Source organism: Psammomys obesus, unplaced genomic scaffold (assembly GCF_907164565.1).
Source record: "Psammomys obesus unplaced genomic scaffold, mPsaObe1.curated_primary_1811, whole genome shotgun sequence".
Lineage (NCBI taxonomy): Eukaryota > Metazoa > Chordata > Mammalia > Rodentia > Muridae > Psammomys > Psammomys obesus.
In genome coordinates this window covers 15,396,319-15,422,281 of record NW_026596149.1, presented here as the reverse complement: position 1 = coordinate 15,422,281, position 25,963 = coordinate 15,396,319, and the positions used below count along the sequence as shown (strand labels likewise).

Genomic DNA, 25,963 nt, shown 5'->3' with positions numbered 1-25,963 from the left:
GCCTTCCCGGCCTTCCCTCCCTCAGACAGGCCACTGTGGATGGACGCGGCGGCTGAAGCTCCAACCCACGCTTCAAGAGGGAACAGAGGTCTGGGGTGGCCAGTGGGGACTAGCAAGAGCAAGGACGAGTCTCCTTACGTGGCCCGCTTGGGGGATCTAGACCCCCCAAAAAAAACACACACCCCCGCCTTTCTCTTGCAACTTTCATGCCTCGGACAAAATGATCAAGGAACCGAACCGGTACCTTCTCAACCAGAACCCCCCAGGCTCTCCCCGACCTGTCTACCGCGGCGCCCTGGCTGGGACTGCAGAGCGCGCAGAATCGCATTAAACGCGTCTTGGTGGTTATTGTCTCTCGCTAATTGCTTCAACAATAGCCACTGTTAAGAACGGATACACCCAATTAAAGGCCCCGCGCGGCCGGTCGCGCCGGGTTCCCGCCGCCGCCCTGCTTCCCTGGTCCGAGGCGGTGCAGACCTCCGGGGTGCGGATCGGCTTGGTAAGCGGGCGCCGGCGCCGGCGCGGATACCTCTGGCCTCCACTTCCTTTCCAGACGCACAGCGACCACGCTCTTTTCGCTTCGTTTTTTATTGATCTATCGCATCCCAGGAAGATTGATTGAGCTGGAAGGGGAAGGGACTGTTTTTTTTTACCCCCTTCCCTTAGTCCTCAGGTCTTCAGTGTCCCGGGCTGTGCACTGAGTCTCTGGCCTTCGGTACTGCTCTGCGCGCTGCCGGCCCTCCAGGTCCCGGGCTTCACTGCAGCCGGTAACCCAGCCGTCAGGTCCGCCCCGGCCGGCGCCGTGGCTCCGCGGGGGAGGGTCAAAGCACAACGGCCCCGCTCCGCTCCGTTCCCCGGCCAGCAAATATTTGCTGCCTTTAGGAGAATCCTGCTACACCGCCTGCAAACTCCTTAAGTAAACACGCTCAAATGACAGCCCTGGGCATTCCAAGGCGCGCTCTCTACCCCTGCCCAGGATTAGTAACCACAGGACTCCGACCCCCGAGGTTCGGTTTTGCTGGGCACTCTCTGGAGGGTAGCTCTCACCGCCCCCGCCCCTCCACCCTACCCCCATAGCATCTTTGCGCCTCTCGGCCCCGCGGAGCTCGCTTAGTCTCGCTCGGAGTCAGGCTCGGGTGGGTGATGCTAAGCTAAGTGGATTTCTACCTTCTGGGTCCGTGGCCTCAGTGATGAGGCCCAATCACCGGCTCAGCCATTTTGCGACCAAGGCCTTTAAATTCTGAAAGGGGACAGGCCGCGTCTACTTCCAGAGGGACAGGGTCTCAACGCCCCAGTGAAGACGGGTGGGAGGGACTTGAAGGATGGGCAAGTGTGTGTGTTGAGAGGTGCCAAGCATAGAGAAAGTCAGATCCATTTCTTACCCTTTCCCCAAGAGGGCACACATACCCTGCTCAACTTGATGCCTACAGCAGCAGCCTCAAGGCCTGGGATTTTCAGATAGGCCGAATTGGCTCCGGCTACCCAGCGCACAGCCCCAGGTCCCGGATCCTTGGAGAGTTCTAGCTGAGCCTTCTCCTGCTCGCTCCAGGATGCTGGGTCCCCAAGGCACCCAGACAGTTCCTCGGCCCCTTACCCTATTGGGGCAGGCCTCCCGAACTACAGAAGCCAAAGGCTCCAGGCAGCAGCCGCAACATCCTCCTCCTTGATGGCTTTCTTGCCTTTCCCCCAGCTCCGCCAGATGCTCCCGGGAAAGAGAGGGAACGCGTCACAGCGAGCCAGGCCTGGTGTGCCTGTGGGTGGCACCGCAGGTCTTCAGGAGGGCATCGAGGCGTCCCCCTCCTCCCCCCACGAGTCCCGGATCAGCTTTGTAGGCTCTGGCAACTGGAGGATTCGGACCACCTTTCCCTCCTTCCCTCGGGCCTCAAACCCCCTCCCCTCCCCCGCCACCCGCCAGGGGAGGAGGAAGCCCGGCCTGCATTTGCGAGCCAGGCGGGTCAGACCGGCGCCTGGTCTGGCCCAGACCCCTAGAGTCCGGCTCTCCGCCTCAGGCCACGCGCGGAAGCCTCTCCGGACTCCATCCCTTCCCCCTTCTTCCCGGTGGGTCCGGGAGCCGACCTCGGCCCTCCCTCCCCGGTATCCCCCTCCTCTCTTTTTTCCCTCCCCCTCCCCTGCTCTGTGTTTCTGACTCTGGGGCCGGGCCCGTGACGTCAAACCCAGTGTGGCGTCGGCGAGACTGGCCGGCGCGGGCCATCAAAAGAGCAACGTCCTCTTTCCCAATTACCCACTGTCAGTCCGGGAACAGGGGCGGACCGGCTGGGAATTACATGTTAAATACCCCCTACAGGCTGGCTCCATTACCCGGGGCATCCAGCCTCAGGCCCCCTACCCATCTCTGCCAGCTCCAAACTACCTCAGACCAGGAGGGGCCTACTAGATGTTGTATTTTTTCCAAGGGAGGGGAGTGTCATTTGCATCCAGCGTAGCTCCACTGTGATTGAATTAAAACGAATAATCCTCTCCATCCCCACTACCAAATTTATTAGAGAGGCACCCCAACTAGGGAAGCCTTCCTTTTCAGAAGCATTTTTCTTTTCAGTCTTTAAAAGCAGGTTTAAGCCGCATAAATTAACACGTTCAAGTCTTGGCGTCAGCAGCTTTCTTTCTTGTCTCGAGATGGATTTCTTTTGCTTTTTTTTTTCTTTTCTCTCTCTTGGACTTCTAGATCTCGGTGTCCAAGACCAAAGAGTCATGTTTCCTTGGGGTTTTCCTCGAAGCTGTGAACTAGGGTCAGGCTGACTGGTAGGTGTCCTACACAGCTCAGGAGTGACACAGGAATACTACTCTTTTTTTTTTTTTTTAAACTCTCATCCTTAATCTTAATCCCGGGCCTTTTAGCAAAAATGTTTTCTGCTTGTTTATGGAGCGGTTTCCGGTGACTGTTAGACAGCAGCTAAATAATTAAAAGGTTTTGAGAGTGCCGTGAGCTGAATGAGATGCTGGCAGCTTGATTGGCCCAGGAGAGATGAGTTGGTCAAAGAGCGAAAGTAAAAATCAATATTCTAAGACTGGGCCGTCCTCGTAAAAGAGAGACAAGGGGTGCAGGATGAACTCAGAAGGGAGATTTATAAATACATACATAAGGTATCTTCGTATTTTTTTTATTTAGACGTTCAGCCTTGATTTCAAATAAAGATCAGATATAAAAGATGAGGAGTCAAGAGACACCCAAACTCAAGCCCTCAGGGCACATTTCCAAGTCATTTTGTCTTTTTCAAGGGTTGTGCTTTAAAAAGAACGCACCCCTCCGACCCTCCGACACACCGGTTTCAAGGTAGACACTGATGACTTTTCTCCACAGCAGGGCAGGAGTTATTGAGAACTTTTTAGGAAGTGCTTGTCAGGAATCGAAGTCTGATATTGGTGGGAGATTTTAAGGGGGGAAAGAAGTGAAGAGGGAACGACAGCATGAATCCCAGCAGCCGTCCAAGCGATGCTCTTTGCCCTGGAGGGTGGAAGAAAAAGCGCCTTTTCCTACGTTGCCCTGGGGTGCACCCCGAGTCTTTTCCCGCCCGACCTTGCTTGTCCCGGCTGTGTTTTCCGGACCCAGGCTGCAGAAACCTCAACGCCACTAGGGGATGCAGTGACTCAAAGGACCGAACAAGGCCTCAGAGGTTGGCGCCCGTGGGGCGGGGCGACTGCGGCCCGGTCGTGGTCTCGCCCGATGATTGGTTCTTAGGACGGCCCCGCCCTCGTACAGCCCCGCCCCTCCACAGAGCGCCCTGCAGCAGCCCAGCCTGCGTCAGCCCGCTGCCCACCCAGCAGACCCGGGCCCCGAGACCCCCAGAGGCCGGGGAAGTTGCTGGGTCCCACCCCGGAGGCCAGGATGAGGGACTGTGGAGCGGACTGTCCTGGGGTGGAAGGCAGAGGAAAGTAGGGCCTTGAGCTCGGCGAGGGGAAAAGTTAGGCCACGCGAGCAAAGATTCCAAGTTAGTTTCACACGGAACTTCGGGGACCCGGGAGCCGGGGTCTCACCCACCCGGCTTTCTATGCGCCACATCGTCACCCAAGCCAAAAGCGCACAGCGCTTATACGGTTAGATCTGAAAAAGGACAGCTGCAGCGGCAGACGCCGTTCGCGCTGGAGAGGTTCGTGAGAGCAAGCAAAGACCACAACAGCAGCAACGCGGGCGTCGGAACCAAAACCCAGGTCCTTCGCGCGATTTAGCAGCCTCCCAGGAAACTGGTTTGGGAGGCCAACCTTCAGTTACTTTGCAATGAAAACTTTTCCGATCAGTTTGTTTTTTTTGTTTTTAACATACACATACCCCCTAAGCTGATATAAACTGAAAAAAAAAAAAAAAAAGTCCTGGCTTGAATCCTAATTTCAAAGTTTGCTCATTTTGAAAAAAGAAAAAAAAAGCGTGGAAAAGAAAAGTCTGCTTATGGAAATTAGGCTTTATGAATGGGACGCCCGGGTTTCACTGGTACGGAATAATCTACAGAGCCGGAATGAATCGGCTCTGCTGCATTTAAAGGGCCAGAGCGCGAATTCCCTCCTGCCTGTCCCCTCCGCCCCAAGCCCGGGCCGGCCTCGCCCACCCTGCCCGCGGCCCCTCTGCCCTAGGCGGCCCTCGCCGGCGCCCCTTTCCGGTCAGTGGAGGAGCGGGAGGAGGGGCGGCGGTGTGCGGGGGTGGGGAAGGTGGGGTGGGGGTGGCGGTGAAGTCCGGGAGAGGGTTTGGGTTGCAGTTTCCTTGCGCTGGGGATCGCGTCCCCTCCTGCCAGCGCCAGGCTCCTCCCCCTCGGCGCGGATGACACTAGAACCTCCTTAAGTTGCGTCGCGCCACAGCTGTCTGCGAACACTGAGCTGCCTGGCGCCGTCTTGATAGTTTCAGAAAGAATGCATTCCCTGTAAAAAAAAAAAAAAAAAAAAAAAAAATACTGAGAGAGGGAAAGGAAAAGAGAGAGAGAGAGAGAGAAAAGGCTGAGAGAGCGAGACGTAGAGAGCAAGCTGACCGGGCAGGTCACACGCCGCCTCCTCCTCCTCCTCTCCGCTCTTTTCTACTCAGGTTGGTATTGTGACTTTTTTTTTTTTAAAGTTTGAAATCCCTCCCTCCACTTGGAGGGACTTTTTTTTTTTTTTTTTTTTTTTGCGGGGAGGGTGGGGGAGGTCAAATTTAAAGCTCAGCTTTCTCCTTCTGAAGGAGTTGCAGGGGTTGGAAAGATCCCGGGGCCGGTGTCCTCCAGGGAGGATTCGTCCCCAAGTCAGTCCCGGGCTCCCGCGAGCCTGGCAGCTAGAGGTGTGCGGGGTAGCTTGGCTTCCCCTCCCGCTCGGCTCTCTTCGCCCGCGTGTGCGCGTCCCGGTGAGTCGGCCCTGCGGGAAGCTGGAAGGAACCCGGCAGGAACCCGGCGCCCGGCACGATTCAGGTGTTAAAAGTACTTGCAACTCACCGGGGCCTCTCCGTCTCTCCCTTGCAGGTGATCGAAGGAGCTGTCTCCCAGCGCCGAGGGGCCAGTGTGCAGCGTGGCCACCCTTGGGTTCCAGAATCCTCTTTCTTTCTTTCTCGCTTTTTTTTTTTTTTTTTTTTTTTTCATTTGGTCCCTTTATTCCGCCTTGTGTACTTTTTTTTGGGAGGGGGAGGAGGGTTCTCCCTCTTCCTTCTTTTTTTTTTTTTTTTTTTTTTTTTTACTTTTTTTCTTTTTCTTTTTTTCTTCTTTTTTTCTTTTGCTAAACAATCCAGCGAAGATTTTTCTTTCCTCCCTAAACCCTCCGTTTGGCTCACCTTTCCTATCCTCCTCACTACAAACAAGCCATTAAACGATCCCTCTCCCCGGCCTCCGACGGCAGGAGTCCGCGGACCTCCCAGGCCGACAGCCCTCCCTCTACCCGCGAGGGTTCCGGGCCCGGCGAGAGGGCGCGAGCACAGCTGAGGACATGGAGGTGACCGCGGACCAGCCGCGCTGGGTCAGCCACCACCACCCCGCGGTGCTCAACGGGCAGCACCCGGACTCGCACCACCCGGGCCTCGGCCACTCGTACATGGACCCGGCGCAGTATCCGCTGACGGAAGAGGTGGACGTCCTTTTTAACATCGATGGCCAAGGCAACCACGTCCCGTCCTACTACGGAAACTCGGTCAGGGCTACCGTGCAGAGGTACCCTCCGACCCACCACGGTGAGTCCACCCTGGTGCCGGAACCCTCTGCATCCGCGAGTGTTTTCCTGGGTCCCGGGGACCGCCAGAGACTGGCTGGCAGGGCAGAGCAAGCGAAAGCCCCTAAGTGTGTCACTAGTTCATTTAAAAAAAAAATTGAGGCCCGGAAATGGGCGAGGAAGCAGTGTCGCTAGTTGGGAGAGTGGTTGTTTTTTTTTTTTTTAAAGAGTGCAGCAGGCATCTTTCTCTGCGGGTGTTGTCTGGGCCAGTTTCTCACCTGGCAAGCGCTGGGACGCAGCCCTGGTCCGTATGCCGTTGTAGGTTTTGCAGCCCGGGTAGTCTTAAGCTGTGCCTGCAGGCGCTGAGCCCTTCAGGCCGGGCAGCAGTGCCAGGCCGGCTTGGACCTGGGCTCCTCCGAAGGGATTCCAGCTAAGAGTTTTTTGGTGGAAGTGGTCTTCCGCCAGTGCCTTGCCATTTGTTTCTCCTTTTATATTTTCAAAGGCCCAAGCACATGTATTTATTTCTACTTTTTTTGACTTTGCCTCCCCGAAGCTAGTGACTTTGAGTTTTCGGCAAGTTTCCTACCTACTAGTGGCTTGGAGGAAGATAATCTGGTGGTTGACACGGTACTGAGGGAGGAAACCTTAAACTGAAGAAAAGTCAGGCTTGCGTAGACTCCCGGCTACACAGAAGTTTCCTACTGTCTTTGCTTTTAGCTTAACTGCCAGCAACCCTGGCCACATTTTCTCCTCTGGCCTACTGCGGTTCCAATAGGCTCCTCAAAGATTGAGGATACATCAAAGTTTCTTTTTAAGTAGGAGAGTTTTCAGTCCCTCCCAACCCCCAAACCATTCACCTTGAGAAGTTTAGGGAAGTTCTGAGGTGTTTAAAACAACAACAACAACAACTCAGGCTTGTGTGGTTGGGACAGGGGACTCTTAACATTTCCCAGCTGTAAGTATGTGCTTAATAAACGAGCAAAATACCGAAGGGAAGAAATTGTGAGGTTTTCTCAGTCAGCCGGAGGTCTGCTCAGGTCTTCCCACCCAGAGCCAGCGTTGGCGCCTATGACACAGCCCCTCAGGCAGCAGGCATCCTCTGCCTTACAGCCGCCAGGTTTCTGCGGACGGGGTGCTCTCTGCTCCGGTTGTGTGCAGATGAGCAGTTAAGTGGAAATGAGGTAGATCAGACCTAATGTTATTTACTATACTACTTCCTGCATGAAAAAAAAAAAAAAAAAAAAAACCTTAACCCTTGGCATTCAAAAGAATTCTCCGTCTCTCTTGACTCCCCTCCCCTTCCCCTCGCTTAAGATTTTAGTTTCAGTATTGTTCTTAATGGTTGACTAGAGTGTCGAATGCTGAGGCAGATAGTGGATTGAAAAGATCGATAAGAGTGTAGATTTGCGCTTGGAGTTTAAAGGTTCCCCTATCAGAGAGTACGGAGTTGGATAACCCATGAATGCCCTAAAATTGTGTATTTTAAGTGAAGGCTAAACATACTCTGTATATGAGTCACCCATGGTTTGAAATAAACACATAAACTGGGATTTTGTGTCTCAGGTACAAAAATTCACATACCACCCCTGTGAACAGGATAGTCTTGAGGGTCTAGGGATTTTGTTTTATTTTCTTTTCCTGTAAGATTTGGAAGGGTGAGAAAAGAGCAGGGCGTGGGGGATCCCAGAATTCAGATATGGATAACCTGAAGGGTCTGGGCAATGAAAATGTCCACGCAAATTTCCTTTTTAGGCCTTCTGGAAGCAGTGTTGCCAGTTCTAATCAAGCATTGAACACTGCTGAAATTAACTCTCAGATGCACCCTGCCTTCCTTGCGTTAGGTGTTGGGAGTTGGGCCTCTTTGGGGTAGAGCAGTGGTGCGGGCCCACCTCATCCTTCGGGCCTCATCATTCACACTGACTCTTATCAGCCCGGTTGGGATTAAGTCTGCGGTGAGAGAATCAGGGCCATTGAAAGGAACCAATAAATCAAGGCAGGTTCTAGGGAGAGAGAGAATGGACTCCAGGGAATCTGGTTTAGACTGCGTATTTCAACAGGACAAATAAGCCAAGGCACCTTTTCTCCATGTCCTTGCAACTCCTTTGGAGCATTTAGGAGCAGGCCTTTCGTTTTAGAGTTGATAGGTGTGGACAGGGCCTGCTTCCATCTTGAGGTGTGTGGGCCTGGTACTCCTGGGACCACGGAGATTATAGGAGGTTTGAGCCCTCTGGCCTTTGGGCCAGGAGGTTGTTGACTGGGAGGTTGGGGGCGCCAGGGGGAGAATCTCCAGGTGTGTCTGAGAGCAGCTCTCACTGCTGTCCTCTCTTTTCTCCTCTTTCCCCGCCATCGCTGGCGTCGCAGGAAGCCAGGTATGCCGCCCGCCTCTGCTGCACGGATCCCTGCCTTGGCTGGATGGCGGCAAAGCCCTGAGCAGCCACCATACCGCTTCGCCCTGGAACCTCAGCCCCTTCTCCAAGACGTCCATCCACCACGGCTCTCCAGGGCCGCTGTCTGTCTACCCTCCGGCTTCATCCTCTTCTCTGGCCGCGGGCCACTCCAGTCCGCATCTCTTCACCTTCCCGCCCACCCCTCCTAAGGACGTCTCCCCAGACCCGTCGCTGTCCACCCCGGGATCGGCCGGATCGGCCAGGCAAGATGAGAAAGAGTGCCTCAAGTATCAGGTGCCGCTTCCTGATAGCATGAAGTTGGAGGCGTCCCACTCCCGAGGCAGCATGACCACCCTGGGAGGGGCCTCGTCCTCAGCCCACCACCCCATTACTACCTATCCGCCCTACGTGCCCGAGTACAGCTCCGGACTCTTCCCACCCAGCAGCCTGCTGGGAGGATCCCCTACCGGGTTCGGATGTAAATCGAGGCCCAAGGCGCGATCCAGTACAGGTAAGCGCCACCTCCACCCCGGGAATCTTTCTTTTGCTCCCTCCTGTTCCCATCACACCCGGGTCAGGACAGAAAGGGGGCTTCCTTCCCTCCAAAATAAGGATCTCTGGGAGGGCTACAGGTATTGCCCAGTCCTTCAGAGATCTACTTTCTTCCGTTCTTCCAGCCTGGGAAGAATGTGATGTGTCTTAACTCCCACTGACTTAGGCTGCAGAGGGGAAGTGTGATCTAATTGTAATCCCCCCTCCACACCCTCCCCACCCCAGTGAGCTGGGAAACGAAAAAGACTAACAAAAACAAATGGGTACCCTCTCCTCCTGCCAGCTGAGGGACTTCTGGATTCTACCACTAACCTTTAGTTTCCAAGACCAAATGGAAGGCCCCAGGAATAAATCTGTAGTGTTTAAAGCTAAAACGAAACCTCCTCCAACCTAAACAAACACAGGTCCCTTCTATGACCCCTTTGGCCTCTGGCAGTGGGACTGTTCCTCTTCCCCTCCCCTCACAGAGGGTCACTGGGTCTATAGCCAGGGACTGTCCTTTACAGAGACATGTATAAATAAAGTGTGTGTCTGTGTCATTTGGGAAGGAGGCAGACACTTTGGAAAAGCAGCAGGCTTTGCGTGGAAACGGAACTCTTAGCTGGACTTCTGAGGGAAGGAGGTGGGTTCCTGGTGGGGTGCAGAGCTGAAGGAACGTCAAGCTTCCCTTGCCTAGTCAGTTACCTAGTGTCTTTTCGAACATTCTGTGTTAACTTTGCATGATTCTTGGAGTTGATTGGAAGCCAGGCGAGGTTTACAGAAGGGCTGAAAAAAGATTCTGCAGGTGTATGCTTCCGCTTTCCCTTCCCTTCCCCTCAAAAGCAGACTGTGTTTCCCAGCACCCCGAGAGATTTTTTTTCTATGGAGGATGTTGCAGGAAAAGCATACACATGCAGAATTTTTCTTTGCTTTAGAAACAAGACACATTCGCTCTCAATCCGTGGCTACGAGAAGCATTTCAGTCAAAAGAGATTGTGATCAGACTGAAGTGTATTTTTAGAAGGGATTTTGTGAAGATGGTTATGTCTCATAAGGTGTGTTCTTTTCAGAGTAGGCCACGCCAGCTACTTAGATCGCATAAAAAAAAAAAAAGCAATGGTTACAAAAATAATCCATTGTCTCTGGAGGGCTGGATGAGCACTTTTCAGACTATCATGCTTCAGAGAGGGGTGCTGGGAGCTCAGTGACCAGGAGATCGGTTTTCAGGGTTTTCTTTTCTTTTTCTTCCTTCCTTTCTTTCCCTTTTTTTCTTCCCAGGGTGACATTCAGTCTGACTGCCTGAGCAGGACTGTCTCTATTTAGTTGATATGTTTTAGCTAATCCAATTATTTTCAGACGGCTGCACGCGACAGTTGCATTGTTTATCCTGGGCCAGGAACTTTAATAGAGTCCGGATGCGGTTAGGCTGACAGAAAAACTCAGACCTGCATGTTCAGTACATGAAAGTAGGCAGGAGGGAGAAGGAGGTAGAGCCTCGTTGGTAGAGTCAAAAAGAAAGCTAGAGGAAGGGCGAGCTGAGGGAGGAATGTGGTCTGCTGAAGGTGCCTAGGCAAGAAGAACTGGGTTGTGGGGAGTCGAAGGCGCTGGACTAGAGAGACCTTCAAGGTGCTGGTTGCCTTCTCATATTCTGCTGGAGGGTTGAGAGCAAGGAACCAGGACTGTGTATTTTGAGGTTGCAATAGGGTTTCAAAACAAAACAAAACAAAATTTCTCTCTACTGGTAGGGCTCTGAGGTTAGGGATGAGCCTGATATGGTGGCTGTGAGGGGGAGAGGGGCTGACTTTCCAAGAGACTCACTTTTCCACTTCCTTGGGTTTGCATTTTGCATACTTTTTGTCCTTGGGTTTGATCTGTTTCTTTATCTCATCTTTTCCTGAAGTTTGTGAAGCAGAATGGGGGTTGGGGGGGCAGTACTAGGCCTTTTCTAACCGGGGAACCAGGAATTCCTATGCATGCACCTTGTTTGTTTGTTTATTACTTTGGTGAAGGAGGAAAATCATTGTAATTTGGATTTTTACTTCCTCTTTTTTACTCCCTTCTCACAGTCATAAAAACCAAGAGTGGCACACCTGGCCCACAGAGGGCCTGGGACTTTTGGAGTATAGAGGGAAGTTTCTAGAAGCCCTCAGTATGCAGAGGGCAGACTGGTCAGAATTCTAGTAGAGCAGATTCTATTAGGTCAGCTCCCTTCCTTTCTGCTCCCTGTTCCCTTCCCTTCCTCCCTTCACCTCTTTCTCCCCTTTCCTTTCTGTTTCCTCTTTGCAGATGCATTTGTTGGAGGAAACAGAAAAGAGGGGCCAGTGAGAATTGTTGTAGTGCTTTGGAGAAAGCTATGGTCATTGCTTTCTTGGTGTCTTTGCTTTTCGTCTGGGATCTATCTTTGTGAACAAAAGACAAGGCTGTTGCTGTTGCTTTTATTTTTTTTCTCTGAAGGGCCATCCCCCCCCCCACCCCCCACCCCCGTTTCCCTGGTCACTTTTGGATTTGGGTATCTCCTTCCGCCCTCCTGAGAAGAATATCTTACCCTCCTGCTCCTACTCAGCCCAGTTTCAGGGTTTCGGCCCGAAGCCCAAGGGCCATTTGAAAATGGCTGTTGAATGTCAAGAGGCCTCACTGCTCTGTGGTTCTTGTCACCTAGGAGAGGTGTCTGCCTGGCAGCTCACAGCAGACAGGGGGAGAGGCAAGAGGAAGACAGAAAGCAGGAGAGTCCCTCCATTAGGAAAATTGCCTGTGTGCTAAAGTCACAGTAGAGGCAAGGGGAAATGAAAAGAGAAAAACCCATGCAAGACAGTCGAAAACTTGTGGAGTGAATCAAGACAGAAAATTGCTCTAGTGTGCAGGGCTCTCCGCCTTAGAGCAACCGCCTTCTCTGCTTTCAAGGGCCCTCTGAAAAGGAAGCTGTCTTCCTCCCTCCTGCCTGACAAAGAAAAGGAAATCAGCCTGGCCACAGGCTGGGAGATCCCCCTCAGCAGCGCCAGGGTGCCTAGGCATTCACGCTGCTCAGGGCAGAAGCTTGCTGCCCTTCTGCTGTGCCTGCTACAGGGAGCATGTGGCCAGCAAGCTTCACTGCTCCTTTTTACCCAGTGCTTAGGCAGGGAAGGGCACCTAACTGGCCCCTGTGCAGACAGGATTAAAAAGCAGGCTTTGGCTGGGCCATGGCCCCTTGCTGCTATCTCCCAGCATGCCGGCTGTGGATGCAGTAGACATTTGGGAAGCTCAAGCAGCAAAGCCTCCTGGTCATGGCACTATAGCTGGTACCTCCTCAGCCACCTATCCCTTCCATTGGCCATATCCCGTCAGAGTTTGACCCTACGTGAAAGCTGTCTTTAGTATGAAGCACCCCAGAACCTTGGAGGGGAACCAGGAAAAGTTAACCTCATTCCAGCACCTTTTACTGGATGTGTAAGGTTTTATATCTGGTCTCAGGGGTGTACAACAAACGAGAGTCCTCTGCCCACCCCAAGCTAAGGAGCCTTGTTGTAATCTGGATGGAAAAAAATAAATTACCTGCTTAAATCACTTTTGAAAAAGTAAGTTTACACATGGTCCCTGAGTAATAAGAAGGTGAAGAGGATAATATTTCTCATGGTTTTCTGGCCACTTGCTGAGAGGGTTGAAGTCAAATTGCTAGGATTGTCCCTGGAGAAGGTGGCAGGCCACAGGTGTTTCTTCAGGCTTGATCTGGGGCTTTCCGAAAAGCATTAGGTCTTCTGTCTACCAGGGTAGATTTTGTTCTTTTCCTGAGAAGCCAGAATCACTAATTACTCTTCTGGAGTTTCTTTCTTTACTTTGTCATTGATTAACAGCTCCATACAAAGGGATCCCTCTTCTAAGTGCTGGGGATCAAACCCAGCACCTTGTACAAGCTAGGTAAATGTTCTAGATAGCTTTGGCCTCCTCAGAGAAACCTTTAGGGCTGTTCTCCATTACCTCATCCACCTTGAGCGTCTCCCTCTCATCACCTTGTCCCACCTCTGTGGTGGACCACCCGGAGTGTCCTCGCCTTGAGGACACAAGCATTTTAGTGTATTTCTCCACCTGCCCCAAAGTGGGAGAGGTTCCGCTAGAAAGGATCTTTCCGCCCTTTCGGAAGTTGCAAAGTCTCTTCGGCCCCTTTCTTTTCAGGGATCCCATTCTACTGAGGAACTTTCTGGAGTGGATCCCTATCCCGCTGCAGCCCTGGTTCTGGGAGCGAGCAAACCTGGCTGAGCTGGTTTTCTGTTTGTTTATTTGTGGTTTTGGAAAAAGAAAGGCTGTAGTTGGGCCTCAGTTAATGAGTGGACTAACATTCTCCCCTCCTCGACTGACTTGCTTCTTCTCCCAATCCGTATCTGACCTGCATTCTATTCCCCCCTGCCCTTTTCTCTCCTGGCTTTTCCCCTCTTGCAGATCTCCTTCCTATAGGCTTGTACTGTTTCCTTCCATCAGCTCTTGCTTGGCTGGCCAGGCTGGGGCCAGAGTCTAACTGTGGTTCCTCCAAGAGCAGCTGGGAAGCTATGGGAAATGTTGGTATCTTTTGAAGGGGAGGCTGTGAGAATAAGAGGATGAGTCAGACCTGCTGGGCCTTAATTTATGACTTTGCAACTAGGGGTGTTTACAGTTTTATTGGAAGTTAAAAAAAAATGTGATGTTCTAGACACCCAGTCAGTCAGCCAATTGATCAATCAATACATCCATCTAGTATCTGTTTATCTACCAAGCCATTGATTAATCTTCATTTTTCCCCATTCTAATCTTCATTATTGAGTCAATCTATGTAGAAGCAGCCGATGATGGATGATGAATTGGGTCGCCCTCGCTTGCTTCATTTACTTTTCCTTTTGAGGAAAATGAAAGAAGTCTTCTGCGTTGCAACCCCCCCCCTCCCCGGCTGCTCTCTACTCGGCATGTTCATAGGCAGATGTTTTTAAGGGTCAGTCTTCCTCCTTCCTTTCTGCTCCATCTTTCTCACCAAAATCAAGTAAAGAGTGCTGCAGTCAGTTTGTTACAGGGAATAGCTGTGTCACATATGAAGGGCCGTAACTCTGGAGCACTTTGGAGGTGGGGTGAGACCCAAAAATGTTTGGAAACATTTTCGGTTTTATTTTCCCTTCTGATTTCATGGTGTGTGTGTGTGCCTTGCTCACACAGGGATCCCACAGACCCTCCTCTCAGAATTCTAAATGTCATCTCCTTTTTGTATGCTTTCCTTCCATAAGTGACTTATCTGCGATCTTGTTTCCAGAAGGCAGGGAGTGTGTGAACTGCGGGGCCACCTCCACCCCACTGTGGCGGCGAGACGGTACTGGGCACTATCTCTGCAACGCCTGTGGACTCTACCATAAAATGAATGGACAGAACCGGCCCCTTATCAAGCCCAAGCGAAGGCTGGTAAGTTCTTGGAAAGACTGGACTCATGTAGCCATTCTGTGTTTTCCATGTTGTCTCCCTGGAATGAACGGCTTTGTGCAGGAAAGCGGCAGGGCAGTTTCCTCTCCTTTGTTTTACTCTCCTTCCCTTGGTTTTACCTTTTCTCTCCTCAACCCCTTTATTCCATTATCCAATGCTCTAATCAGGACTTGATGGTGTGGTAGTGTGCTCCTGTAAACCCAGAGTTTAGGAGGTAGAGCCACAAGATCAGGAGTTCAAGGCCGGCCTCTGCCATCTCTTGAGTCTGAAGCCAGCCTGGGTCATGGCATTGATAGTGAAGTAACCGAATTTCAGGATGGGCCCTGTTGTTTCTGTGCTTCTTGGTCTGGCACTGTGAGGATTTTACACAGGTGACTCCTGTGGGAAGTTTTGTGATGCCTGTCTTGACTTGTGGTCTCGTCTAGCCTTTGGTTTTACTTTTTTTGAAACACTGTCCATAGGTCGATAGTTTCTGGCTCCCACCACACACTCCTTTTTCTTCTTGAGCTTTTTGATGATTAAAAGTACTTGAGAAAACCTCAAACCATTGAGCATTTATAAAGAAGGCAAACAGGAGGCATTTGTTTGTAAACTTGACTCTGGGACCTTGGGCCGACTGAACAGTGTGAGTGTATATAACAGACACAATAAGAGAAGTTGGCAGGGGACGCCTACCCACAGGCAAGATCAAAATGCTGAAGCTCACTGAGCTGAGGGGAAGAATTTCCCTATGCAGACTCCAAGGGGGAAAAACAGAGCGAAAAACCAAGAGATAAGACTCCAGCACTCCTTTTTAAAAGCATTATTTGTCTTCCCTGCTAGACAGCAGCACAGTTTAACACCTTTCACACCCTCTTCAGAAAAGAGGAAAACTTTCTAGGGGTGGAAGTGCCAACATGACTTTAAATTTTTTTTTTTTTTCAATCTTAGATCTCTAGGCTTCATTCTATCTAATCTTTGCCCTTTTCTCCAACTGTCTCAACCCCCCCCCCCACTTCTCATGCAGTTTAGGTTTTTTTTTTCCCCCTTTCTCTTATGTGCAAAGCCAACTTCCTAGGAAAAAGCTGCCGGATATCTGAGTGCTACAGATAACTCATAAACAACAGCTCAGCTTCCCCAACTTAAACTTCAAGATGCTTAGACAGATCAGAACAAGAAGCATTAAAAAAAAAAAAATAGCTGGAGGTGTTAGCTCAGAATGAGTGTGATCACACCACAAAAGAATGCCATGAATCATTCAGAACCGAGCCTAAGTAAAAAAACAAAACAAAAAAACCCTCAACAAACAAACAAACAAACAACCCCCCCCAGACCAACAACAAAAAGATTCTTGTTGAAATAAGTCTTGGTACAATTACAGTTTTCAATTTTAAAGAGAAAGACACCTAAAAAGTTCTGAAAAGTGTCGGTTTTCTGAAGGATAAAGGAGAATTTATCTGTCGGTAGAGAGAACACAGGGGAGGGTTCTACTTCCATGTTATAGAGGTTTGCCTCCACTCATCTTTCATAGGAAGTCTGTGGAACCCTTCAGGGACAATTGCTTTTAATTCTAGTGTTCAGAGGCTGTCACAATTTAAGCTGTCTATCTTAACCTCTGGTGAGGGGAGGTATGACATTTTCATTTCCATTACAAGTGACATGCTACACAGAGACCTACAGACATTTCTCTCTCTTTTGATGTTTATTTGTGTGTGTGTGTGTGTGTGTGTGTGTGTGTGTGTGTGCGCGCGTGCGCGTGCGCGCGCCACAGTGAATGTGTGAAAGTCAGAGGAAGAGTCAGTGCTCTCCTGGGGACTGAACTCATATCATCAGGCTTGCTGGCCAGCACCCTTCCCCTCTGAGCCATCACAGCAGTTTTTCTCCCTCCCCTGTTAGATGCACTCTACTTAGAAACTTCTGGAACCGTTTTTCTTTTCTTCCTTTTTCCTACCTTCGTGCTGCGGTGTAGAAGCCTAGGCTCATGCATGCTAAAAACATTGGAGCTTCATTTTCAGCTTTCTTACTTGTCCTGACCCTTCACTTCTGCTCTGCCTTTCTGGCTTGCTAGTTTTGCTTCACACATTTGCTGACCTACTGATGATCACCCAACCCGTAAAGTAGCTAGCTTCTCTGTGAGATCAAACACTGACACAGAAGAGATGACTGATGGCCAGATCTGTAGCTTTCCCCAGGGCTAGTGTTCCAGAATTTTCTTATGTCTTATAACTAGAAAGGGTTGAGTACCTGGCCTCCTTTGAGGACTTATTGAAGTCCCTGCCACATAGCCCAGCAGTGTGGTTCTGTGTGATTCTGAAAGTTTGCATCAACTCTGTCTTTCCAGAGACATGTGTGAATGAATGATATTTAAAATGTACTGCGAAGGATTATTTATGTATGTACTGAATTCTTTCTTTAGAGCACTCATTGTATTAGTTGGCTTTATATATTTACATAATACATTCAAAATCACTGAGCTGGGAGCCTGAGTGGACACTGTTGCGTTTTATCTGAATATTTTCTCTGAAACAGCATCGGAAGGTGATAATAATCACATGCAACATGATTGTCACAAACCATTAGGCATTGGTTTTCAGTAGGACTTTCTTCAGCGAGCACAAGAGGGAAATCGTTATTTAACTATCAAATGATCACATTTCACAAAGGCAGGTGGCCAAAGGCACCAGAATCAGCATCAACACTCTTGGGTCTTAGTGACTAGTGACGTCTTTTCAAAATAGCACAAAAGCAGCACCTTATCCACAATGATGGAGAAGGGCTGTTTTTAATTTCACTTCTTTACAATTCCAAAAGGAATTACTTAAAAAAGGTCCAAGTTTGGCTATTTAAAGCCCATGGGTGCAGATCTGCAGGACAACCTAGGGGCTTTGAAAGAAAGACTATGTCTGCTGGATTCAGAGTCGCCACTGGGTTTTCCAAGCACGCCTTTGAGCATTTCCTGGAACTTTGTGCCTGATACACTATTGATAAAGACTAAGGCAAGGGGCACTGTAGTTTTACTTTCCTGTTCTTAAAGTCATAAGAGAATCTATTTTCCTTCCTTCTTCTTGCCATCCATTTTTTTTCTACCCACTTTCTCCTTCCTTCTCTTCTAATTTTCTTGTCTTTCTTTTTTAGGCAGCTGGGACTCTAGCCCAGGCCTTTTGCTATTGTTAAGCATCCCTTCCACAGGGCCAAATCTCCATCTCTCCTCCCCACCCCCCAGAAGTTCCTCCTTGTAACTGAATGCTTTGCTTCTGTTCTTTTTATTATTATTATTTTATTTAATTTATATATTTATTTATTATAACTTATTCATTTTTTTTTTTTAACTATTAATTTTGAGCTCAGGATCCAGACTCAATTTGAGTTAACATTTTCTTTTTCAGGGTGGGAAAGAGGGGGTCATTTTAGAAGTGACAATTCCATCTTCTTTTTAATTTATGTGTGAGTATATGTGTGGGTGTGTGCATTCGAGTGTGTGTGTGTGTGTGTGTGTGTGTGTGTGTGTGTGTGTGTTTGAGTGTATGTGTATAGGACAAAAGATAACTTGTAGAAGTTGGCTCTTTCCTTCCAGCACACGGGCTCTGACGATTCAGGTTGTCAGCCCAAGTTGTGGGTGTCGTTAACTGTGAGCCATCTGAATGGCCCACAGTTCCATTTTCTTTCAATAGTTCTGAGTTTAATTTTTCATTTAAAAAAAAAAATGTGCTTAGAAAAGTTGCCTGACAAATTCAAGTGCACAAATGTTAAAAACAATCTCTCCCTGTTAAAGAAAAGCAGAACTAACGTCATTTTAATGTACTTTTTGAGACAGGATCTCTGCAGCCCACAGTGTCCTGTAGCTCAGGACGGCCTCATACGGGTGACAATCTTGCTTCATTCAGCCTTACAAGCTTTCAAGTGCAGGAATTACAGGTGTGACTGAGCCACTAGGCCTGCATAAGCAAGGAATTAAAATTCAAGAGGAGGCTGATATTTGGCCTATGACTACTTTCCATCTCCCTAGAGAACAGCAAGTAGGAAATACCTGACTTCATCCAAGCGACAGGGGACCAGAGTCGGGGGTGGGGTGGGGAGGGCAGGTGCTGTCCAGGATTTCTACTAAATATTCAAAGAATCTTTTTTTGTTTTTGGATTGTTTCATTACATGACGGCTACCTACCTAAAAAAATTGAGGGTGGCTGTCTTGTGTGGGATGGCTACAGGGCAATTGGGCAGGGTCTTGTTGACACAGAAGTCCTGCCCCGAAATCATGGTACCCTGAGTTCTCTACACACACACACACACACACACACACACACACACACACACACACACACACATGCATGTGCACACACAAGCACAGAGGCATGAGTATACACATGCACACACTCAAACACACACTCACACAGCCACTTATCCTCACACACACATACACACACTTCTGAAAGGGAAAATTTACCCTGCAGTTAGAACTCTACTCTCCAGAATCAAGTTGTTTTTTTCGTGTGTTTGTTTGAGATGTAGTCCTTAAAATATCTGGATTTACACATCAGTCTATAATTTATTATTTTAGTTCAGCACACAAAGTATTCATCAGGGCTTCATCAGGCTATTGTCCCGTCATCGTACATGTGTATAAGCATAGCTTATTCTCACTTGCCTCCCTCTTTTACTGTGCCTTCCTAGCCAGCAGTAAGCCTCCTGCCCCAGCCTCAGAGTGCTGGAATTCCAGGCAAACACCACCATGCCCAGCTAATTCAACATTTCTTGAGTTGGGAGTCTAGCCAGTGGTTTCTTAGCTCAGCTTTGCTTTCCCCTTGCTGGGAGTGTCCCGACAGCCAGTAGCTGAGGTAGAGATCAATAGTTTTGATCGTCTTTCTTGAAAAAGAACTCTTATGGGCCTGGGAATGATGAGTGGAAATGACTAACGGCTTGGTACCAGAATTAGCCCTGCTAATTGGAGATTGTCACTCTTAAAGTTGAACTTGGCGGCGTATTGAGGGAGTGGGTAATGTCCCCAAGGAAGTGACATTGGCACCCTGCTTCTCCCCAGTTGTGTTCTGGGAGAGAGCAAGTTTGGCATTTGCCTGCTCAGGTCCAACAAACCCCCAGACACTAAACTGGCTGCATCTTTCTTCTCAAGGATGATCTGGGCTCTTGATGACTTTCATGTGGGCCACTTGCTAGTTTTGATTTCAATGTCTTTTTTTTTTTTTTTTTTCATTCAAGCCTGTCTCTGTAGCTCTGCTGATACATTTGCTATTTGTTTCAATTTTATCCTCTCCTCTCTCCCCACCCTCCAGTCGGCAGCGAGGAGAGCAGGGACATCCTGTGCGAACTGTCAGACCACCACCACCACCCTCTGGAGGAGGAACGCTAATGGAGACCCTGTCTGCAATGCCTGTGGACTCTACTACAAGCTGCACAATGTAAGTGGGGCTGGAACCAGCCATGGTCGAGGATGGGGAGGGACCCTGACCGTGATCGTAAAACAGCCCCAGCATCCAGCTTTCTGGTGGGTTTCAGTCACCCTCTTTGGAGTTGAGTGGTTTGTTTAGATTATCAACATAGTAGGGCTGAATTTATTATTTGTATCTCTTGGTCATCCTGAGTCACCTGTTTTATAAATACCAGGCTAGCTTTGAACTCTTCATGTAGAGGGGGCCGGCCTTAAACTCCTTCTGGTTCTCCTGTTTCAGCTTCCAGGGTGCCAGGACTACAGATGAGGCCAGTCATTACATGTGGCTGAATAGAGTTTTAAAGATATCTTTGCTAAGAGGAAAGGGGTTAGAGACAGAGGGGAACCTGGGTTTGGAATCATTCCTATAATCCTGGCAATTAGAATGCTGAGACAGGAGGACCGCCGTGAGTTGGAGGCCAACATGGCATAACTAATACAGGGTCAGTCGAGGCTACATGACAAGATACTGCCTCAAAAACAACAACAAAATGGAGAAGAATGCAGCCAGCTACCCACTTAACATGTTTTACTCAGTTTTTATGTGAGCTTAAAACCTGATAAATATTGTATAGGTTTTAAGGGGGGGAACATCTTGGAAAACAGAAAAATTATCAGCTCTAAAGCCAGGTCGGATGGCAGATAACTTTAATCCCAGTGCTTGGAAGACAGATGCAGGTAGATTGCTGGGAGCTCTGGGCCAGCCTGGTCTGCAAAGTGAATCGTCAGACAGCCAGACAAAACAGAACAAGAAATCACCAATTCTGTTTTGATATTCCCTTTCATGGCTCGAGGTGAGGCTGGGTGGGCACTGGTCGGATTGTTTACCTCTCTTGCAGGAGGAAGGGACAAAGATAAATAAAAATAAATGTGCTGTGCTGCTGTCTATCTCTGAGCCAAATAGGACAGACAGATTTGGTTACTGGTGAGAAAAAGCTTTGGCTGTCTCTGTGCTGTGAACTTCAAATGTTCCCCTGTGTGACAAACATGAGCTGAAGTTTCATTGAATGTCTTTGTCCCAACCAGTTTTGACATGTGAACAACTAAGGGAAAGAGTGAGGTTGGAACGCTAGGGAAAACAAGTGGTTACTTCTCCTTTCTAGACACCATTAGCAGAATGATAACTGCCAGTCACCAGATTCTAGCTGGATCTACTCCACCATTTTTTTTTTCTTTTTCGAAATGGGGATCTCATATTGCCTAGGTTGGCCTTGAACTCACTTTGTATCAGAAGACAGCCTCAAATGTATAGTTATTCCCAAGAGGGTGGGGGGAATGTCACCTGCCTCCAGTTTCTCAACTTTACCTGATTCTCCTGAAGTCTTTTGCCTTTGGCAGAGTCTGGAAGGAATGAGGAAGAAGCAGAAATTTTTGCTTGTGGCTATTCTGGCAGTTAACTCTCTTTACTCAGGAATACCTGAGAATTGAAGAGGAAGCACCCCCCCCCCTTCTCTGTGTCTTTCTCTCTGGGATTCCATGGGAGTCTAAACTCAAATCTCTTGACATGGTCCCCAGTGTAAGGAAACTTGAGGCTTCCCAAGAAGGATCTTCTGTGTCCCACCCCCAACTCCTGGGGCCATGGGACACCTGCTTTCAAATATGGGGCTGAGGAGGTAGAAAGATTTATGATCAGAATCTGGTGGGGCCGGAATATTCTAGTATATTAGCTCTCCATGCATCCACAAAACCCATGTAGTTATTTTCTGAGCTACAGTTTCCAACTAAGAGTTACTTGACAAGGTGTGAGCCTTAGAAAGTCCTGAGACGTAGACTGGGCAAAGACTATTTCAGTTGTACTAGAAGAGCACAAGGTAACATAACTGATGAAGTCGGGGCTGATCTCAGGGTGTTAAAGACCTTGCTCAGAGGTTGGGAGCATCAGGGGTGTCGGGAGACTTGGAAAAAGAACCTGGCCGTGCAACACGACCTCCATGAACTGCCGTGTGCGTGTATTTCTTTACCACCTTCATGGAGTCATAGAATCACAGGAAACTAGCTAGCTATAATGTTTTTAGATAGTAGTGATGAGCTACGATGAAGCTGCTTTCTCACATAAATATGTGTGTGCATATTTTTGAGCAATAATGAGCTCTTCCCCAGTGGTACCAGGGATGGCACACAGAGCTTTATGCATGTGAGGCAAGCGTTATTTAGTAGAGTCACGCTCGCTCTCAACCTAGTGACTTTTTCTCTGTTACTCATTCCTCTCTTATTCTCCCCTGGACCCAGCAGTCTCTCTGCTTCAGCCCCCAAGTGCTACAGTTATAAGCTTAAAGCGACGGGGGAGGATTTTCTCATTCAAATGTGTGCAGTTTTTGTTTTTGTTTCCCCCCCTTCTTCTGCCTTTTGGCTTAGTAAAGATTCATCAAAGGAGGCAACTTAGGTGTATTTAACAATAAGATAATAATCTACGACCATTTTCTTGGCGTGCGATTCCTCCTGCCCATGCCGTGTCTACACATGTATGCCACGGGCTCCTCTCTTCTTATCTGGGTGTTCAGATGATTACCTATCTCTCCATCAGCGTATCTAGGTGTGTTGTGACTAGCTCTCTGTGGCCGTGTAGCTATTGGTATCACCAGATATTATATTTAGATATCTGACTGTGTACATCTAGCCATCGGTGTACACAGTGGTGTATCTAGGCATTATCTTAGGGAAGGTCTGATGCGGGAGCGGGTACCTGTCATCTCTGTGGGCGGTGTCTTTATCTTCCTGACAACCTGAAGAAGGAGCTCTGAGACATTTCTCTGGCACTGTCTTCGGCTCTTTTGCTTCTACTCACCCTGTCTTCCTGTCACTGGGGCAAATAAAGTCTGAGGCTCCAGTGTGGGGCTCTCTATTCCTCTCTGGTGATCTCTGCAAGCACCAGGAAGCCATGTGCTTAACTGCGCCCAGAAACTTGGTCCTTGTTGGGCGTTTGAATCTTTCCTTCCTTAACTGTCATTTCTAGCCTCAGGAGCAGAGAGGTGAATACAGGAGCCAAGACAGTTTTTCTTCACATTTGAGAAGCCTGATGTCTGGGTTCTTTACCCTTAGGATGGCAGGCAGAACCGGGCCCTGCTTGCCTCTTGTCAAGAGTCTTGGTTGCATCCCTGGGAACACAGCCAGATATGCAGTTGATTCTTTGCAGCAGATGTGTACTGGTGACATTGACTTGCCTGGCTCTTCATGAAGAGGAGCCTCTGTTAGCTTTGTGAAGTCCCATCCTTGATTCTCCAAACTATATGCATTTAAAAAGGATGCTTAGTCAGGAACCAAAAAGATGTTCAGATATCAAAGTCTAGCTCACTCTCTTCTCTCTCTCTTTGTCTGTCTCTGTCTCTGTCTCTCTTTTAGTGATGGTCTTGCTAGTAGCTCAGGCTAGGTTTGAACTTCTAATCCTCCTCTCCCTCCATGCATTCCAGGTATATGCCATCATTCCCTTCAACCCAGCAATCTTCGGAGTAGAGCTTTGCATCTTTATCTGATATATTCTTGGTTTTTAGTTTTGATCATGAGTGTCCTTCATGCCATCAAGGGACTTTGGATCCTGCCGACTGTTGTGAAACCCTTGTTGATTAGCTGGTTTTAGTTGCTTGTACAGATAGAAGTGCCGAGGCAGGCTAAGGGAGAGCAACAGCTTTCAAGCACCTCGGTTGCTGTTGGGTGATGTGGGCACAGAGTTATCCTTTAGAAGAGCTTTAGCAAGGGCTTCTGGGCTGTGTGTGTAGTTCTTAGCAGGGTGAGGCCCTGGCTTCCACCGCCAGAAACCTCCTCCCGGCAAAAGTCTTAGAACACACACATTCCAATGGAAGGTTTTGCCAGCACAGGTGGAAGAGTGGCAGCCAGACCTTACAGAGAGGTACCAGAGACCTAGTTTCCCAGAAAGACGGATTTCAACACCGTAGGCTTGACTGTCTGGCTCTGTGTAGCAAGTACCAAAGTAGATTCATCAAACAAATAAACAAAATGGTGTCATTCTTCCCCCCCCCCCAAAAAAAAATGCCTCAGCCTATCTTCTCATGAAATATCTTAGGGAAAGCTTGAGGAAGTATGCCATGTTATTGTATTTTAGTTGTCAAATACTAGGCAGGCCCTGACTGGGCCAACTTCCCCTGAGTCAGAGACGGTGATGAGCTTAGTTGAATTGTGTGTGTGTGTGGGGGGGGGGGGGTTGAGAGCAGTGGCAGCTGAATCAGAAGCCCTGTACAGCAGACCTGCAGTACCTAGGTGTCTGCAAAAAAGGAAGGAGCAGGTGGGAAGAAGGAAGAGGCAACCAAAAAGGAAACATATCCCTGGCCTGGGGCAGGTGGCAGGGCTGCTGCTACTGTGCAAAAGCCTGTACCATCAAAGGCAGCAAAAAAAGTAAAAAAAAAAAAAAAAATTGATCTTTGTTTAGATTAACAGACCCCTGACTATGAAGAAGGAAGGCATCCAGACCCGAAACCGGAAGATGTCTAGCAAATCCAAAAAGTGCAAAAAGGTGCATGACGCGCTGGAGGACTTCCCCAAGAGCAGCTCCTTCAACCCAGCCGCCCTCTCCAGACATATGTCTTCCCTGAGTCACATCGCCCCGTTCAGCCACTCCAGCCACATGCTGACCACGCCGACGCCCATGCACCCGCCCTCCGGCCTCTCCTTTGGACCTCACCATCCTTCCAGCATGGTCACCGCCATGGGGTAGAGAGCCCTGCTCCACAAGTTCAACGAGTCTCCGAGTCTGCAAAGAGTCCCTCTGACCCCTTCCACTTGCGTTTTTGCAGGAGCAGTATCATGAAGCCCGAAAGCGACAGATCTGTGTTTTTTGAAGGCAGAAAGCAAAATGTTTGCTTCTTTTTCAAAGGAGCTCCGGGTGGTGTCTGTGTTCCAACCACTGAATCCGGATCCCATTTGTGAATAAGCCATTCAGACTCATATTCCCTATTTAACAGGGTCTCTAGTGCTGTGAAAAAAAAATATTGCTGAACATTGCATATAACTTATATTGTAAGAAATACTGTACATTTGAGGAAGACTTTATTGTACCTGGATAGCTGTAAGAAAGGCATGAAGGACGCCAAGAATTTTAAGGAATATAGGGAAAATAAAGTATGGAGATACAGAAGAAACTAAGTCTGATGTCCAAATGGGCACGCTGTCAGTTTTGTTTCCCTTTAGTTGTTTGATGCATTAAAAAAATAATAATAATAATAAATGAGAAAAAAAAGAAAAAAAAAAGAAATAAAAAAGAAAAAAAGAAAAAAAAATCCAAGAAAAAAAAAAAAGGTTGTAGGCAAATCATTTGTTCCAGGCTGTGAGCTTTTACAAAGCAAATTTCAGATCTGGGCAATCGGTGTGAACTCTCACCAATTGCCAATGAGGATTTGAGAATGTCATGTCTAGGCCTACATGCTCTGTGAACCAGTTCCTTGTAATTGTTGTTTGTATGTATAATTCAGAAGCACCAAAATAAGAAAAGATGTAGATTTATTTCGTCATATTATACAGACTGAATTGTTGTATAAATTTATTTACTACTAGTGTTAAGAACTGCTTCTTCTTTTTTTTTTTTTTTTTTGGTTTTAATGTTTTCCTTCTCTCTGGATTTTTGGCTGAATAAACTAGCTTGCTCTCAGTTGATCTACGGTGGATGTACTCTGGAGGGTTTATTTTTCTTTTCTTTCTTTTTTTTTTTTTTTTGATGATATTTATTAAATAGCTTCTACGGGCCCAGCGGTACCTGTCTTTTTCGTCACTTCTCTTGCAGCCTAAGCTGTGAAGGTAGCAGCATACCAGCTACGCTGTGCATGTCAGCGACCTGGCCCCTGGCAGGCCTGGTCCTGAGAGCGACCTGGCTAACCGTTTGCCCCTGTGTGTTCCGTGTTAGTGATCACTGCCTTTAAACAGTCTGTTGGAATAATACTATAAAAATAATAATAAAGTTGAAATATTTTAAAACAACAAAGTACCACTGTATCGAAGTGATGGCTGAGCTCATAGAGAATTTTGTAGCACTTAGTTAATCTCAGAGTAGTTTTCTTTTTAAGCATCCCCAAACAAATATGTTAAGTGATTCACCAGGAGACCATGTGGCATCCATTCCTTCAAGGGGAGAATTCTGAGTCCCACTGTTGCTTAGAGCAAT

The 25,963-nt window shown here is 48.5% G+C and overlaps 1 protein-coding gene across 3 annotated transcripts; it reads left to right on the top strand.

The window, feature by feature from the left end:
* The first annotated feature begins 5,892 nt into the window (after window positions 1-5,892).
* Gata3 (GATA binding protein 3) lies at window positions 5,893-24,640 on the top strand. Of its 3 annotated transcripts, none has more exons than XM_055593887.1 (5): window positions 5,893-6,112; window positions 8,440-9,009; window positions 14,275-14,420; window positions 19,703-19,828; window positions 24,239-24,640. In XM_055593887.1, exons 1-5 carry the CDS (start codon window positions 5,893-5,895, stop codon window positions 24,521-24,523), a joined length of 1,347 nt encoding a protein of 448 aa, XP_055449862.1. In that variant the 3' UTR covers window positions 24,524-24,640. The 3 variants fall into 3 exon arrangements, with proteins under 3 accessions (XP_055449862.1, XP_055449864.1, XP_055449863.1); XM_055593889.1 differs by having other exon boundaries at window positions 5,893-6,133; window positions 8,473-9,009; window positions 14,278-14,420; XM_055593888.1 differs by having other exon boundaries at window positions 5,893-6,133; window positions 8,473-9,009.
* The last annotated feature ends 1,323 nt before the right edge of the window (window positions 24,641-25,963 follow it).

Coding starts and splice junctions, on each gene's coding strand:
- Gata3 (XM_055593887.1), top strand. CDS start 5,893: ATGGAGGTGACCGCGGACCAGCCGCGCTGGGTCAGCCACCACCACCCC. Junction 6,113..8,439: donor GGTCAGGGCTACCGTGCAGA/GGTACCCTCCGA, acceptor TGTCCTCTCTTT/TCTCCTCTTTCCCCGCCATC. Junction 9,010..14,274: donor CAAGGCGCGATCCAGTACAG/GTAAGCGCCACC, acceptor TCTTGTTTCCAG/AAGGCAGGGAGTGTGTGAAC.